Source organism: Fragaria vesca, linkage group LG6, assembly GCF_000184155.1.
Source record: "Fragaria vesca subsp. vesca linkage group LG6, FraVesHawaii_1.0, whole genome shotgun sequence".
NCBI classification, from domain to species: domain Eukaryota; kingdom Viridiplantae; phylum Streptophyta; class Magnoliopsida; order Rosales; family Rosaceae; genus Fragaria; species Fragaria vesca.
The window spans coordinates 8050509-8067730 of NC_020496.1; the positions used below are offsets into that span (position 1 = coordinate 8050509).

At 36.9% G+C, this 17222-nt stretch overlaps 2 protein-coding genes across 2 annotated transcripts; one reads left to right on the plus strand and one right to left on the minus strand.

Moving 5' to 3' along the window:
• Nucleotides 1–2085: 2085 nt before the first annotated feature.
• Nucleotides 2086–10614, minus strand: LOC101311588 (mRNA-capping enzyme-like). The gene is made up of 19 exons (XM_004302594.1): nucleotides 10603–10614; nucleotides 10333–10522; nucleotides 9731–9971; nucleotides 8903–9035; nucleotides 7965–8116; nucleotides 7616–7699; nucleotides 7471–7533; nucleotides 7047–7178; nucleotides 6725–6934; nucleotides 6293–6409; nucleotides 6118–6167; nucleotides 5204–5366; nucleotides 4975–5112; nucleotides 3910–4032; nucleotides 3727–3825; nucleotides 3241–3330; nucleotides 3055–3139; nucleotides 2628–2758; nucleotides 2086–2542 (listed from the first exon to the last, which is right to left on the minus strand). The coding sequence occupies exons 3-19, from the start codon at nucleotides 9890–9892 to the stop codon at nucleotides 2405–2407; spliced, it is 2070 nt and encodes a 689-aa protein (XP_004302642.1). The 5' UTR covers nucleotides 9893–9971; nucleotides 10333–10522; nucleotides 10603–10614; the 3' UTR covers nucleotides 2086–2404.
• A 2667-nt stretch (nucleotides 10615–13281) lies between these two features.
• On the plus strand, nucleotides 13282–14315 carry LOC101295242 (steroid 5-alpha-reductase DET2-like). The gene has a single exon (XM_004302623.1). It carries the CDS (start codon nucleotides 13471–13473, stop codon nucleotides 14257–14259), a length of 789 nt encoding a protein of 262 aa, XP_004302671.1. The 5' UTR covers nucleotides 13282–13470; the 3' UTR covers nucleotides 14260–14315.
• Nucleotides 14316–17222: the final 2907 nt, after the last annotated feature.

The window sequence follows — 17222 nt, forward strand, 5'->3', positions numbered from 1 at the left end:
TACCACCAAAAGGAAGCAATGTCACCAAGTTACGGGAAAGACAAAGACAAAAAAGAAAAAGAAAAAAGAAAAAAAAAACAAGAAAGAAAGAAAGAAAGCAGGAAAGAAAGAAGAAAGCAGGTCATCAAGGTCCAGCAAGCAAAGCGTTCACCCGCTAGCTAGGCCTTTACATGGTAAAGATTTTGGATACACATACACATATTTTCTTCTTTTTTCTATAGGTTTGTCAGGAATGTTATCGATACAACTGCTGATATATATTAGTCCTGATGTTCTTTGAACTGGTGTTATTTTCTAAGCTTTGAATTGTTGGTGCAGATCGATAATCTTGTCAAGGGAACTTCAGGTCAGGCTCTACATAATCTTAATGTGATGATGGGATGGAGAGCACAGGGCTATTAGCCATTGTTTCCTTAACATAGTCATCCAGAGTGAGCATTAAAACTTTCTTTTTTGCTTTTGTAAACCCAGTTTTTTCCTATAGGATTTTCAGATAGTAAGCCATCGTCTACTTCCATTATCGTAATTTTTTTTTGTACTTCTCTTGTAGTTCTATACATCTAGTACCACCTTAAGGTTTAATAGACTACTTTATATGCCAATTATCATAATTATTTGTTTCTGATGAACGTCTGAGTTAATATTTGCCTTCATTGCTTGTGACAGCTAGGAGTGCTAGCTATATCTAAGCATCTCGTTTTCTAATTACTGGCGTTACCTGGGCTGGTAGCTGACATTTTAATTACCGAGTGTTGCCAATTATTAAGGTGGTAAACAGCTCCCCCTGCTTGGCTAATTGTAAGAGTTTGCTTTTAAAAACACAATTTTAGATCCTTTCCCTGTTCCATTTAAAGATTTTGTCTTCCTAGATGTTAGACTGATTGGTCTGATGGTATGAACAAAATTTACACCCCTTTGGATTAAAGATGATGAGGATCTCGACTTTCTGGATTTGAATATTATGGTTTAGAAAGTACATTGGTTGCAACTAATGGTTGGTGTAGTATTCTTCAATTTTACTTTTTATATGTAGAATAGGTGAGAGAAAAGTAATGTCAATAATATTTAAATGAAGTCGAAGGCGATTCTTCTTAACTTGGTTATCAACTGTGTCAATGGTGTTTGTGGTATCCCTTGAAAGCTCAAGTCTCTCGTGCGTGATGTTAGAGATATTGTGATTTGTGAAAGGTTTTTTTGGTATCTCCTTCAAGCATTCGTACCGTGAATCCAACTTCCTTGCTGATGCTTTGACAAACCTTGACCTTGATGCTTTGTATTGGAGAATTTGGTTGGCAAACTCCCCAATCAAGCTAGCTACTCAAGCCTTTCATTTTGATTCCTTGCAACTTGGGTGCGTCCGTGGTGCCTCTTTGTGATCTTCTATTCTTGTTGTTTGTTATTCATTTTCTTCTAAAAAAAATAAAATGACAGTGGCAGATGATGACAACAACATTATGATATCTACATAATGGGAATAAGTGCATATACTCAAAACCCAGTATGACTTCTACACAGGGGGAACATGGTATTTGGGAATGCATACTTGTTCGTTAAACATGATTTGTTAACTATCAAAAATGCCATAAGAGACATGTCTGTGATTGTGAGGAAGGCATAGACAGTGAAAACATATATAGGAGGTATGATGGGAGGAAGTGCGGAACAATGCTGGACTTTGGATATAGTTTAGGTCTCGGAGGGATGTTGCAATGCAGTATTCAGCATATCGTTTTTCGCCTACAAGACACTTAATTTGTATGTTTGTCTAATCTTTCTCAACTCGGCTCTTCATCTGGTCATTCTTTGCGGCTAGGTCAATCGAAATTCTGCCTCGCTTGATTTCATCTTAGTCCATCAAAGCATGACAATATCTATGGTCTTTCTGAGACCTGACATTTGTTTGTGTACCGGTTAACCAAAAGAGAAGCCGGTCACTGAGCTCCTCAAACGGGATTAAGCCCCAATATCAATAAACTTACCCCCAAAAAATAAGGGCCGAGTAAAGATTGTTGAGAGCAAGTCAATTGTGGTTTCCTAAAGTTATATTCACATGAAAGGGGAGAGGGCACAAAGATTCGGTTGTAAAAAAAATGCCTACTTTTTTAGACAACTTGATAATCATAATCAACATCAGAAATATACATGGCGACACTAATCCTACTCCTCTTCATCTGACCAACTATCAGAACCAAAATAAATCTGACAATAATCTCGAGGGCTTATCTGGTGAGTCCCATCATACATCTCACCAGCACAGCACTCGGTACAACTTATAGCTAAACTTGGCTAGTTACACAAATCCCTTGTGGTTTAACAGCTGATATCCCCAACTTCAAGCATATAGAACTTTCAATGACCTGCACTACCAGGGTCAAGGGAAACCTTAACAGCATCATCCCCTTTGTCACCTTCGTCGTGCAAGATGCTGTGCTGCTTTGCTATCATTCCGAATCCTATCAGCATACATAGGCAGACGAATGATCTCATATATCTCGTCCAACAAGACGTCCTCCGTAATATTATCCTTTATGCTTTTCATAACCTATCATCAAAATAGCGACTGATGAGGGTAATAGGGTCAAACAGAATTGATAATAATAAATAAAAAATGCAAAGTCTGCACAGACCTTTCTGTAGGTATTGAATTCATTGGGAGTGGATTTATCAGTCCTGATACGCATACAGACCCATACATTTGCTTCGGAGTCCCAAGAACACTCTACTATTTTTCCAGAATAAAAGGAGTCCTCTGAACCATCTGCAGCACAGAAATTGTTATGACAATTAATCACAAGGTCTGAATAGACACCCAAAACAAGCCTAATACTAGATAAAAGAGCCAACCTGAGTGCGGAAGACTAACTTTATGATACAAGAGATGAGGCAATGAAACCAATACTTAGTTTTATACGATAAAAACATACAAGAAAGCCAGGCAACAGTACTGTGTATGCCCAAAACCAGGACTTTTAATATAATATTAAATGATTTGCCAGGGTTTCCCATAATTAGGAACGAAAAGTAGAAAACATATAATATAAAAAACAAAGATACCTTTGAATGTGACCCTATTTCCTTCCATTAGTTTCTTCTTTCCATGTTCGTATAGAAAAAGCAGTTGCCGACCGTCTTCCCCAGCCTATCCAGAAAAAAGTAGCTATATGAGAGAACAAGGACAATCTTGAAGATTAGAAAGGAATATCATGTGCATCATCTCAATTATATAGTGAAGAGAACAACCTCAAACAGAAAATCCACCGAGTTCATTTCAGGATATTTCCACTTTAGAAGTCCTTCATGTGTACGGGGAACATATGGATCATCCCAGCCCTTGCATATAAAAATCATGAGTAATTAATTCTTTGGAAACAAGGAAAATATTAAGCACATAACTATCCCCAGTATCATATCTCAAAGAAATATTCCTTTAGAACATAAAAAATCTCAGCTTAATCATGAAGCCCAAATGTTGCTCCTATTTGCAGCACAAAACATATAAATAGATCAACCATGGTTGAAAGGAAGGGGGAAGAGAGCCTTTAGAAATACATAATCTTGAATCAGTAAACGTCAAGAAGTACAGCTGCTTCATTGGGAATTGATAACAGAAATGTTGTTCAACGAGAAAACTTAAAAGAGTTGATTTGATGAGTGAACCTGATAAGGAGAGGATAGAATTGTTGTAAAATCATTTGTTATGGTCAATTGACCATTTATGATCCTCACCTGAAAAATAAGACCATCGGCCTCATGTGAAAGCTTTGGAATGAATTCCTTCAAAAGCTTGGTAACTGTAGAGAGCAACCAAAAGTCCTTCCTCCTTACCTGATAAAACATACTGAGAAAATCAATCCCAGCAAAATACTAGTCCAGCTAAGTTGAAGTCTACCCAGAGTTATTGATACATACCCTGAATGGTTCTAAGTCATATCTATAGTAAGGATTCCTACTTTGGTAAATATTGTGGCGCTCATGATTCCGAGGCTCTATGACCTCTTTTTCAAGCATCTTCCACCGCTCATAAAATGGCCGCTGCAACAATTCAAAGTGCTTGGCTGAGAACCAACTTGATTTATTTTTTAGTGCAGGAATTCAAAATATACCAAAACATGTAAATGCTAGCAGTTGGGAGAAAAATGTAGTATCTTTGAACAGATAAAGCACAAGAAACAATGTTTACATACGACTTAACTTGGAAACAACAGTTACTAACTAAAGCTGATGCAAACACAGTAATATCTCTACTCAATCATATGGTGTCCCAAAAGAAAAACCTGAAAGATTGAAACATCTTTGTGATTCTACCATACTAAATAACAAACAAGACAATGAGCACAATGCAATTCCCAACTACTTGTAGAGATCTGATACAGCTTCTGTATCAGAAAGTTCACTTGTAACTGGTTCTAATCTACATTAATTATACCCCACCCAGCACACTGGACTTCTTTGGTAGTTGGCATGGGATTTGGAACACATACACCAATTAAGACAAAGTTAGACAAATGATGGACAATACCCCTATGATCCTATCAAATTAGTTTGGACACGCTCATCCAAACTCTTTCCTACAGGCGTACATCTCACATTGATGTGTCATGATCAGAATCTTAGATTTCTACAACACCTTTTAAAGTACATCTCCGCAAAAAATCAACCAATTGGAGATCATTCAATCAAACAGTTTTATCCAAAAAGACAGTTCTGGTAGAACCATCCTTTGTTTGATACAGTTAACTGACTAAACAATCTCCAATTTGACTGAATTTTTCGTACAAATGATCTTTAAAGAGTGATTCACAGCATCGATGGTTCAGATCATATAACTATACTATATGACCGAACAGGTAAGAAAGTTTGGACATCTGGACAAGAGCATTTTTCGTTCAAAATCATGGTGCTCCGTAAATAAAAATTAAACACGGGGATCACTTAACCAGGAAAAAATGACACAGACAAGGGGCAAAATCAAACCTCTATGAGAGAAAGATGGTTGATCGCCATCATATCATAGATAAGGTATCTTCTCTCCTGCTTCTGTGAATCTGGCACAGTATCAATTACCATCTCCCCATCCAATAACGTGAAGTGGTGAACCTTCTCCGCTGAAATCTTACAAGCCATAACAATAAGAAGGTCACTCAAATTGTGAAGAAAATTTTAGTTATATCATTGAACTTTCAGTAAGAGACTGCGGACATACATCATTTGTGTGTTTGCAGGGAAACCTCATTTGCACCCTTCTAAAATTAAAACTCCTATCAATCAAGAAACATCCATCCATGGTTATTAACATCATATATCTTGTTCCATCAGCTTTCCATGTAGCATAGTAGTAACGTTGCCTCAACAGCTGTAAGTTGTCCCTGAAAGAACAGAAATCCATATACCAAATTCTATGAGACACTACGTAAATGAGAACTACCAAATTATCAACAGCAACTTGTTCAGCCTCAAAAATTTCATATAACAATAAAGGCAACATGTAAGTACTCAGGAAAGCACTTCACATATACACACAGGACATGATCATCATCTATCATCTAACAGAATCTCACAAATAGAACTATAGGCAATCAAACATCAAAAGGTACAAGAACTCAGGAGCATCAATTTTTGTTTTTCAACCTACATATTACCAGATCATTGTACAGAATTAGAGGTCTAGACAAATATCTAGGTAAAAGCTAAACAATATTTGTTCCTTAATCACAAAACGAACTACAAACTCTGCCCCTACATAGCTCCTAAATGTACGACTACTAAGAAAAATTCAAATCTCAATTGAAAAGGCATGCATCAATTTCAGTAGATGTCTTCAGTGCTAGAAATGACTCCAACTACTATATTTCCAATATCATGGCCAACCATTTTTCCCTCACAGATTAAATTTTCTTGTAAAATGCAAAGCAAAAGGCATGTAACAAGATAGATTAATCTCAAACAGTTTTCAATTTAAGGTAAAGTTATACAGGTCATTACACAGATCAATATTACTAAAACAGAGGTGGAGCTCAATGCTGAAAGACTGGAACTATAGATTGTTTCAAAATTTAAAAACAGAAAGAAAAAAAAACAAACAAACAAACAAACAAAAAAAGAGCAGTGATATTTAACCTGCTAAGAGAAACTGGGTGCGACCCTGGAAATTGTGCATTTCCTCTTTTCTGAAATTTAAGAAATTAAATTAAAGATAAATGAAACCAGTAGAACAAGGACCAGTATATATTTACAAATACAAAGTAAAAACCAGCAAACAACCAAAAACAGATATAGGTTTCAACATGCCTACCGGAGGCAGTTTAAGGGACTGATAACAGAACTGCCGCATTGCCTCTTGCTGGTCGCGAGGTATCTCATCACCCAATATATCATCATTTGTCATTACTCCATCTGTTTCCTGATTCTCCTGAAATGACGAAGGTGTGTCAAAGCTCAACTGAAGGTAAAAGTCATATAAGATTCAAAGGCGCACCCAAAATAATAGTAAAGAAGCAATTCATTTTCATCGCAAGGTCAGATATAAATGAAGTACTGGATCAGTAACAACGAAACAAATACTATTGAAGAGTACCATTGGACATAAAAGTTAGACATTCCTCTGTGCAATGCAACAATCAGAAATTCACTTACTGTTTACGTGATTTCTCAATCTTCATGTCATTCATAAAGCAGAAAATAACATCAAAAAACGATAATCAAGTCAACACAAGAATATGCATACATGCAAAGGAGCAGCTGGACCTCCATCATCATCGTCGTCGTCTGCGACTGCTTCGCCATTAAGATCAAATTCAGAAGATCTCTTCCATTCAGGAGTTGATGGACATACAACCACTTCAGGCTTCCTTTCGTGATAGAATGAGTACAATGCATCAATATAGTCGGGTTTGTAGATTCCAGGAGGGCGTGCTTCAGCAAATATTTTTATGGCCTGTGGAGCAGGCAGTGCAGCATTGAAAACTAAAAACAAATAATTAAAAGCAGGAGAATACAACAGCTCAATTGACTTTAAGTTTAGACATTTAAATGAGTTCATAATGTACCTGAGTGACTGAAATTGGTGACGTGCGCATTAGGTAATGGATGATCATATACCCTGTGCGGTTGTGCCCATGAGTACAGTGCACAAGAATATACTTCTTGGTGTGCTTCTGTCGGGTCATGAATTGCATAACCTGAAAAAGATAAACAGAAGTATCATAACCAATATCAACGTTGCAAAAACAAATACAGTGGTGGAAAGAAGCAATAACTTAATAACTAAACAAACTCGTGGAGGTAATCAAGTGGGAATCATAACATCTTAAAAAGTACAGAAAAAGAGAAGCGTCGTTGGCTAGTTATATGATACATATCCTGAGGAAAATTATGTTTCTTGTAAAACCCTTACATCTAACAAGTTTAAGTACTAAACGGATGCATCTCTTCACCTAAATATAGACAAGCATATGTCAAATAGAACCAAACCTCGTATACAAACTGATTCACAGAAGGGTTGTCAGGTACAGAATCCCGTCCCTTGCACGGAATCTACACCAAAATGATATAAAATTAATAGCTGTATAAATATTCCAGACTGAAGTACAAAATGATATCAGAATCAATAACTCACCTTCATATGCTTAATACCCTCTTTCTTCAAATCTGTCGTTTGATAGTAACGAGTTGTATTTGTCAAATCAATCACCAAACCAAGCTGAAAGTGAGTGAAGATAAAAATCATGTTAACCATTATTAAAAATAAAAGAAAAAAACAACTCCATTAGTATATTTATTTAGTCTTAACTTTTGTTGCTTAATGAAGGTCCAGATATTCTAACTCTGGCAGCATTGTGTATATAGAAGACGCTAACTTTCACTTCTTTTATCAATAGAAGTTGGAAAAGACATCGACGTTCCAATATGGTGAGTTTGGAAAAGGAAAGTAAGAGAATAAACATTTATAGTTTCAGTATGCTTACTTTTCTTCCCAGAACTCTTTGTTGATGGATGACTTGTTTAAATGAGTATCTTTTACCAGGAGGGACACAATCATTGTAGGATTCAGACAATGGCACCTTCGAAGGTATCATGCAACTTATTTCTTGACCAGCTGACGGGCAATCCAACCAACCTGCATCATGAAGAACAAAAATGAGTAAGCAAGAGAAGAGTAAATATCAACTCTTCAGATTCAAAATCAACCCTTCGGATTCAAAATCAACTCTTTGTTTTATATATGACACCGTTTCAGATTATAAAATCGCACAGCTCGTAGATAGAAATTACAGGACTAGTTAATTTTAAAAATTATATGACTGTTAAACCATAGTCTTACAATATCACTAAGCTAAAGAGCATTGGTCCCACTTAATTTTCCTCAGTTCAACATGTTAGAAGCATCTCTAGCATGAAGTGCGAGTGCAAGATGCAGAATATTGACTCACCATGCCCCATGATGATAAAACAAAATATCATAACAAGTTCATTGATAATCCAGGAGCTACATATTACTATGTGCACTAATTGTCCCAAAATATTTGAAAAGGAAAACAAAAAACACAATGACAAAAAATCAAACTGTCTCGACGTCAAGTCAAAACTTTTACATCCACAAAACCAACACGAAGTACTTAAGTTTCAAAATTTTCTCACAGAAAGACTAAAGGATAGTCCGAATACTATAAGCTGTTCATATTCTAGCAATAAACCCAGTGTAAAGAACATGAGACAAGGAAGAATCACTGATTTAGTACGAAGACCACCTTTTGATGTAACAGAACATGTTAAAGGTGACAAGCACATTAGAAGATAAACTATAGTGACATGTAGAACACCACTATACCATGCCATCCATTATAATGAAATATATCAGCAGAAATAACCACTATCAAACAAAGGATGTGAAAATATAACTCACCAGAAGGAAGCCTTGATTTGTCAACATTGGCAAATTTTGCTTGATACGATTCATATGCAGGGGGTTGATATGCAGGCACTGGTCTGTCATCTGGATGTTCTCGTTTCATTCGCTTACGTCGTTCTTCACGCTCCTGATAAATGGTGCACAAAGTTTAACAGCCATGCACACAAAATATGTTTACAAACTGAAAAGAACGAAAGGACGTGGCTACTCCTTGTCCATAAACAGAAGTGCGCATGGATAATTAGAATTGCTAAAAAGAGAGGTATAATATTTTAGACTACATAGGTTTTCCCATATATAATACACTTAAAGTTAGAAGGATTCAAAAGAAACAATAGTTTGGCAGAGATGAAGTGTTAAATGTTGAGATAGAACTTCTGGAAATTGTAAACACAATTAGAAAGAGTACTACAAAAAAATTCTTCTCTGATGCTATTCTAAATTGTGCATGTGTTATACACTTAAAACTTAAAAAATGGAGCATAAATACTATTACAGTGTTGAAATTAGCAATTGTTGCAATAAAAGAAAGAGGAAAAAATTAAAAAACACTATAGGGACCAAGAGACTTTTTCTAGTATTTGTATTGCAAGGGTGTTCGCCAAGGTTATGGTTGCTTTAACTACATTATACAGCGCACAAGAGATGTAGTGAACCTAATGGACATGGAAACCCTAGAAGCTTAAGCAACAACCATTTCCCCTAACTGCATCCAATAAGAGAAATAGTCTAACTGCAATGATTTTCTATCTCACTGTATCATCAAGAGCAACAACTCCATTAGAAGAGACTAAGTGAACCAAAGAGAAAAGAAAATAGTACCCGACGTAATATATCCACTCCGGATTCCACATGTTCTTGTGGTGCACTGTATACTTGTGCACTGTATTCTTGCCCACTGTATTCTTGTGCATTGTATTCATCATAAGTCTCTTCATCCTCTTCGGGTAATGGCGAGGCATTCAAATCCATTGCAGCAATCATTCATAATCCACCACACTACATTCGCCACCTAGAATCTCAAACAGCTCTCTCGATAGCCCGCCACAACTAAATTACCTGTCTGTCATCCAAAAATCGCATTAAGCCCTGGTGACCAGCTGCACATACTCTACACACATTTCTGATAAACCAAATAGTAAAAACAGTCCACATAACCAACTAAAACATAATAATCACAAATGCTAACTAATTGCCATAAACTAGCTTAAGATAAAACAATCTGACTAGAAAAATTAGCTTTTCGCAAGCCCTAGCGAAACAAAAAAGCTTCCATTTTGTTACTCTCTCCTCCAATTCTAAGCACCAAATCGTCACGAAAACTATAGCAATCCATAAGCAACGAATTCAAATTCCGAATTGAATCAAGAACCCAGGGAGGTTCGAGTTGCGAGAACTAAAGAAGAATCAAGAAGAGCTCAAACCTCGAGAAACTTCAATCGACAGCCAATTCCGACGGAGACGACGAATCACCGACCATTTGGGATGAAATTGAAGCTTGAACGGCGAGAATGAAGAGAGCCGCTTCGTCTGGAAGCTCCGAGAAAACCCTACGATTGTGATTTCGGTGGTTCCTTCAAACTGGGAAAGCTGTTGGAGTTGTTCTGCGAAACCCTAACGGAGGAGGAAGAGGTTTAGAGAGAAGGAAGTAATAATCAATCCATGAAAGAGAAGGGAGAGAGAGAAGTACGCACGATTCAGTCGTGAAGAAAATGGAGTAAAATAAAAAAGAAATGTATGAGGAGGTTTATATAGAGAGAAAATCACTTTATTGTGATATGGGCTAAAACGATGTACCTCAATACCGTACCAACATGGCAAGATTTTTACCAAAAAGAACATGGCAAGATTTTTACCAAAAAGAAAAAGATTAGGGCCAATACAAAGTAAAGTTGAACACCTTCTTCTTTCAAATAATGAGTTTAGTGAATTCGTTAACTAAAAACATTAATTTTATTAAAGGTAGAACTAGTTTAACACCGTTAACTATGTTGAATTAATTTTATTTAGTGTTTTTTCTAAGCTTTGATGAAAATCTTTTTATAGTAAAAAGTTTAAATCTCGGTTACACTAAATCTTTTTATTTAGTGTTGTTAATGTTTGGTTCTCTTTCTTTTCGGCTCGTTTGACTCTTCATAAGTGTTTATTATCAGCTCATATATATATATATATTCATAAATCAAAAGTGTTGCCCAACATTCCCAAACATAGCTAAACATTTAATAAAATACTAAAATTTCAAAATTAAATAATATATGCCGTCATTTTACATAATAAAAAAAACAACCTCATCGTTGGTTTTTGATTAATTTTCCGAATTTATTTAAGATCTTAACTCTCTAATTTCAAACAAGAAAAAAACAAACTGAGCAACTGACAGATACACGAAATCACTCATTTAAAAATAAGCTAAAATTATAATTATGCAGTTTACGTACTTATCATAATATTCGTCAAACTTAAAAACATTGTATCTAACTACATTTCAATGTTTAACTTGTAAGCCATTATCCTTATCCAACAAATTCACCCATACAAAGTGTGTGGAAGACTGGAGAGCTTAATTATTATAACATACTCATCAAACACTTTGTTAGAATGGTTAGGAAAACACATTAATAGGAAACAAAATGTTAATAGATGAAAATATACATGAATGAAGTAACTTGAAGTATAAAACCTGTCTCTTCAGGTTGAGACTTGTCAGTTGAAATATTTTCCTCTTAGCTTTAGTCTCCATAGTAACTAAAACACCAAAGAACATAACATCAACAAATCTAGAACTCGAGGAAAAAGGAGAAAATAGTACCCTCTCGACAAATTTGCCGAGCCAAAATAAAGAGATCAAAGAGAAAAGAGAGTACCAACGAGTCCAGAGACCTATCACGTGATCGATCACGGGATAGTCTAGTCATGGACAGAGAGGACTTCACCCTTTAAAGAAAGGGCCATGGGCCTAAGAGCTGAGGGTCACAGGATCAAACAGTAAAAAGTCATATATCCCGTACTCCGTTCCAAAAAAAAAAAAAAGGTGAAAAAGGCTGAGACATACACGTCGAATAGCAACCCAGTCCCCGCCTAGGATTGACAAACTAAAAAAACGACAACAACTGTAGTGTCGTCCATATCCTGGAGAGCAGAGATCCAACTCCTCTACTTACTTCTCCAGTGAAGTTACGGACAGAATCCACCAACCACGGCTCGACACTTGGAAAAAGCTCTTCGGCTTTGTTTATCGTTTCCAGAAGATACCTGGCCAGTTTGATACTTCTTGGTTTTTTTGGGTCTTCATTCTTTGTCATTTTCAGTGGCAAATTACTGATATGCCCTCGTGAATAGACGTGAGATTTGGCATATACTACTTGTCCGAGCAAGAGGAGCTCGACTTGCTGCTTTAATGTGGTATTCTTACTATTCTATGGTTGATGTATCGTTAAAATGTAGTGTTATGATCGATATTTTGGGAGATACGTGTATAAAGTGATTCTGAGCATTATGAAAACAATTCATGTTAACTCGGAGTGTTGAACTAGTTCATTGTGTACTACAAAACTTCAAACAATGACTAATCTAATAGTTTTTGACATGCGAGTATTGTTCATTTCCGAAACTCCATATAATTGTAGTATATTCACTCCAATGGTGTACTATTTTTTCCTTTTTCTAGTTTGTACTTTGCAAAACAGCTCGAGATATAAATGGGTTATGGGACTAGATGTTGTTCTGATTGGGTACCACCGTACCACAACCCATTGCGGGTAGGAGACTAGGAGAGTACCAAAGTAGTGCACATGTGTGGTTATGGGTCCGAGATCATTTTTCCTTGGGTTGTCCTGATAATTATAAGTTTCTAACAGAAGGCAGGGATGGGACATGGATGTAAAATATAGCATGCTAGAGGCTAGAACATTTCATTTGGGAGGATGGTGTGTCAATTAAGTGGTCTATATTGACTAATGAATCAATGATCTCAAAGGACTAAATGTTTTGATGTTTGAGTGATATGAAAAAAAATGAATATGCAATTCTGATCTTGTTATTCTTCGCAATAGAATGCAGCATATGTGTAAAATGCAAGTGATCGATCACTCATAATATATCCCATGAGTCTAGTGTTTTTCTATTTTTTATCAATCTCCTTGTGACGTTATTAGTTTAAAGTTGAAATTAGAGATCTCTCCACCGAAAATTGATGGCGTTTATAATGCTTTACTGTCTTTTACATGGATCTTCTTGATCTATCTTAACCCTTATTATTTCCTCTCCCCTTTTGTTTTTACCTTGAACACCTTATTACCCTAAACCTCAAAAGGCTCGTCTTCCCCCTTTCACTGATTAATCGTTGTGATTTCATGAATGTGATGGGCTACTTTGCAGCCCAAACTCCAAAGGATGATACACTTTAGAAATCATTAGGCTCAAATCAACATTGTCAATCACAATGTGTTCCCAAAATGGACAAATAGCAGAAGAATCCAATCCAAAAATCCAAACCACCTACCAATTCTCATTTCCCTTTCTATTTCACTGCCTCTTCGTTCCACACTCTCACACACCCAGTCATGGCCACCTCGTCAGATCAGATCTTCTTCAACAACTGCCTCCTCTGCCTCTACCTCATAGGCCCTCCCACCTTCATCTCCCTCAGATTCCTCCAAGCCCCCTACGGCAAGCACAACCGGCCAGGGTGGGGCCCCACCATCTCTCCGCCGTTGGCTTGGTTCCTCATGGAATCACCAACCCTGTGGCTCACTCTACTCCTCTTCCCCTACGGCCAACACAGCACCAACCCCCAAGCCTTAATTCTAATAACCCTCTTTCTCTTGCACTATATCAACCGAGCCTGCCTCTACCCACTTCGCCTCTACCGGAATACCATCCGGAAAACCGCCCCCGGTTTTCCGGTCAGCGTGGCGTTGATGGCATTTGTGTTCAATTTATTGAATGCTTACTTGCAGTCCAGATGGGTGTCTCACTACAAGGACTATGAGGGTGATCATCATGGGTTGTTTTGGCTGAGGTTTTGTGTTGGGTTGGTTGTGTTTTTGGGTGGGATGAGTGTGAATGTTTGGTCTGATAGGGTTTTAGTGGGGTTGAAAAAAGAGGGCGGAGGGTATAAGATCCCTAGGGGAGGGTGGTTTGAGTTGGTGAGCTGCCCTAACTACTTTGGGGAAATAGTGGAGTGGGTAGGTTGGGCAGTGATGGCTTGGTCTTGGGCAGGACTGGGGTTTTTGCTTTACACGTGCGCTAACTTGGTTCCGAGGGCACGTGCGAACCATAGGTGGTATTTGGAGAAGTTTGGGGAGGATTATCCAAAGTCCAGAAAAGCTGTTATTCCATTCTTGTATTGAAAAGCTTGAGGTTGAAGGCAAAGCATTTTGTTTCTGACTTGTTATTTGTTTTTGTTACCTAATGTGGATGTGTGATGCTTCTAATGCTTAAAGCATTTCGAAGCTAAAGTTTATGGAGTTGTTTCATTGATGTTGTGCTATTGGAATGATGAATCTTTTTTGGGGCACCATGGTCTAATTATTAGCATCATCTTCGTTCATTATACCAATAAGAATATTCAGAGGACAAAATTATGAACAAATTGTACTTGTGCCGGTTGGTTGGTTCAAAGCAAAAGCTAGGCAAACTGGTGAAGGCTTTACTGTTACAGGCTTAGAGAAAGTGTCTTTGTAAGTGAAAGATGCAACAGGAGAGGTCTGAGAAGGACGCACATTGCTTTGTCTTTCTAAGTGAAAGATGAAACACTAGCGCTTTTTATTTTTTTATTTATTATTATTATTATTTTTTTATTTTTTTATTTTTATGAAAGTACCCCTTTCGATTCGAATCGATTCGAAGACACAACTCACAACCCAACCCAAGAGAGAACTAAAATGGTACGAGAAGACTTGTCCAGAGGCTTACAACTCACAACTTCCTCTTCTCTCTGGTTTTGTTTTGAAGGGAACCCAAATCCTAATCTCTCTCGGCCGATTACCATCTTCTCCGAGTCGCCTACCCACGCCTTGTATTTCTAATGGTGACTCGTTGCTGTTCGGATCGATGAATTCAACTCAGATCCAAGAGGTCCAATCCCTGCTGCTCTCTAACTTTATTTTTAGCTCCTGAATCCGCACTTCATTCATATATTATTTTATGTTTTCTATCGAGTCTTTTGAACACAGATCAATAATCAATTGAAGCTCTGGTTTATTCATTTAGCTCAGATCTTACCCTACCCATTCAACTTTCAGGCCCCTTTGTGTGCATGCATTTGGATTTCACCTTTTATTCTACGTTCTCACGTTTTAAATTATCTATGTATTTGAATTTCTAGATTCGTATCACAACTGTTTTTTGGAACAGATGCCTAACATAGGGATTTACAGAGGGTTGATAGATTTTTGCTTAAATCGAATGTCAGATGTTGGGTTGTTTCTATGTTCATTATTTCAACATAAGATTTGAAATTTATAGGTTCGGAGAAAATGTTTTCGAAATTCTCAATCGAATCATATTCTGGACAAATTATTTTAATCCAAACGGCCACTAGCAAGTGTGGATATCAGTTCTGAGCTTTTTATTTCCCTTTAACTTCAATCCTTGAAATTCTGTGTACCCAAGTTTACTTTGAGCTTGCATATGTACCCCTCGAAAGTTTGAGATGATTGTTTTTCTGACTGGTCAATATATATCTGAACATAGGTGGCTTAATTCCCTCAAGTCATACATGACTATCACATAGACACATACAAGCATAAGAGTAAAGGTATGAGAAACTCCATTTGCTTCTTTCTTTTTTAATTAAGTTTTTATTGTATTTGGTCCCTATTATGCAAAGTATAAATTGTCATCCGCTTAATGGTCTTACTATCTTAATTCTGTATTTCATCTGTTGCTATATACCACTTCCAAAACTAGGAATACCTGTCTGCTGTTTTTATTTTTATTTATCATCAATTTTTTTTTTTGAAATATCTGTCTGCTATAATTCATGTAGTTAATTGAATACTTATCCATTGATTAGCTAGTTTTTTCTCTATGAAATTGCTATAGATGCACCTTAAAATTAGACTACGGAGTAGTCACTATATGAAAATGGGGGAAGATTATAAATTATGGCGGTGACTAGGTTATTCGAGTATAGTCACTGCTCCGTTGATTTAAATTTCTGTGTGAAACTTTAATGTGATCAGGATTACAGACTTCCCTACCAAATTTTCCAATACAAAGTTACAAAACCAATCCCATGGCCCCAGACTTTCCTTCGCGAATCGGCCCCCCTCTTGCTCTTATACCCTGAGACACTAATAAGTATTCAGCTTATTTAAGTGATAAAACAATTCAGTTATATCAATTTTCAGTTATGGGGATGATGCCTTGATGGCGTTGCTACTGAAATCAGCTTTGCTGAAAAGGGTGGCAAAGCTTGGTGTTCTGGGTGAAGCAGATATTTAGGGATATGTGGTTTACTTAATTGAAAGAGGGATTTGGCTGAAAGAACAAATGCATAGAAGATTGACCACTTTTTGTTAATTTTTCTTTTCATTTATATAATCTGGCTGCAATATGAATTAGATGATGAAGAAAAATTAATTAAGCTAGGAAAGAAAAGTTGGAAAAGAAGAAAGAGAACTGAAATAGAAAGGATTATGTGATGTCAGATTGGATATTTCATGAATAAACAGTAGTGGGAGGGAGATGTGTGTGTGTGTGCGTGTGCGTGCGTGTTGGGGGGTTGGGGGGGGGGGGGGGGGCGGTGCTTTGTAACATGGGTAGTGCCAATTTCACTCTTCTTGATGTACCATTTATGTACTCGGCGTATAAGTGACTACTAGTTGAATCTTGATGCCTCAATTAAACAAAATGAAAGTGATATATTTGTATGAACCAGGCAAGCCTCAAGGTTAAGCACATTTGGTTTAGAAAAATTATAAACTTTTTGATGATAATTGAGAAAGTTTATTTGGTACTCAGATTCATATATAAAACAGATGGTTGCTTAGGTAATTTATGACTAGGCTCTTGGTGGCTGTCATTTGCAGGAGCTACCAAAAACAGTGTCAGTGTCCCGTACATCACAATGTCTTTGCCAACTATTTTGATGGCCATTCCGCCGGGAGAAATCTATATGGGTTTGAAAAGCTCTGTTCCTCATATTCAGATGTCGATGGTTAAAACTTAGAGCCACCAAAGTTGCTGTAAATTGCAGTAATGGCTATTTCCTGCACTTTATACTCTGGAATCAGGTACATTACCTTTATCATAAGCACATGATACACTTTCAGAAAATGGTATTATAACAAGTTTCTTCAGCTGTTGT

Bases quoted from the DNA above. Each gene is read 5' to 3' on its own strand.
- LOC101311588 (XM_004302594.1), bottom strand. From the start codon at position 9,892: ATGATTGCTGCAATGGATTTGAATGCCTCGCCATTACCCGAAGAGGAT. The intron at 9,036-9,730 runs GTACTATTTTCT...ACCATTTATCAG, and splicing joins GAGTGGATATATTACGTCGG to GAGCGTGAAGAACGACGTAA. The intron at 7,534-7,615 runs GTGAGTTATTGA...ATTTTGGTGTAG, and splicing joins AGGGTATTAAGCATATGAAG to ATTCCGTGCAAGGGACGGGA.
- LOC101295242 (XM_004302623.1), top strand. From the start codon at position 13,471: ATGGCCACCTCGTCAGATCAGATCTTCTTCAACAACTGCCTCCTCTGC.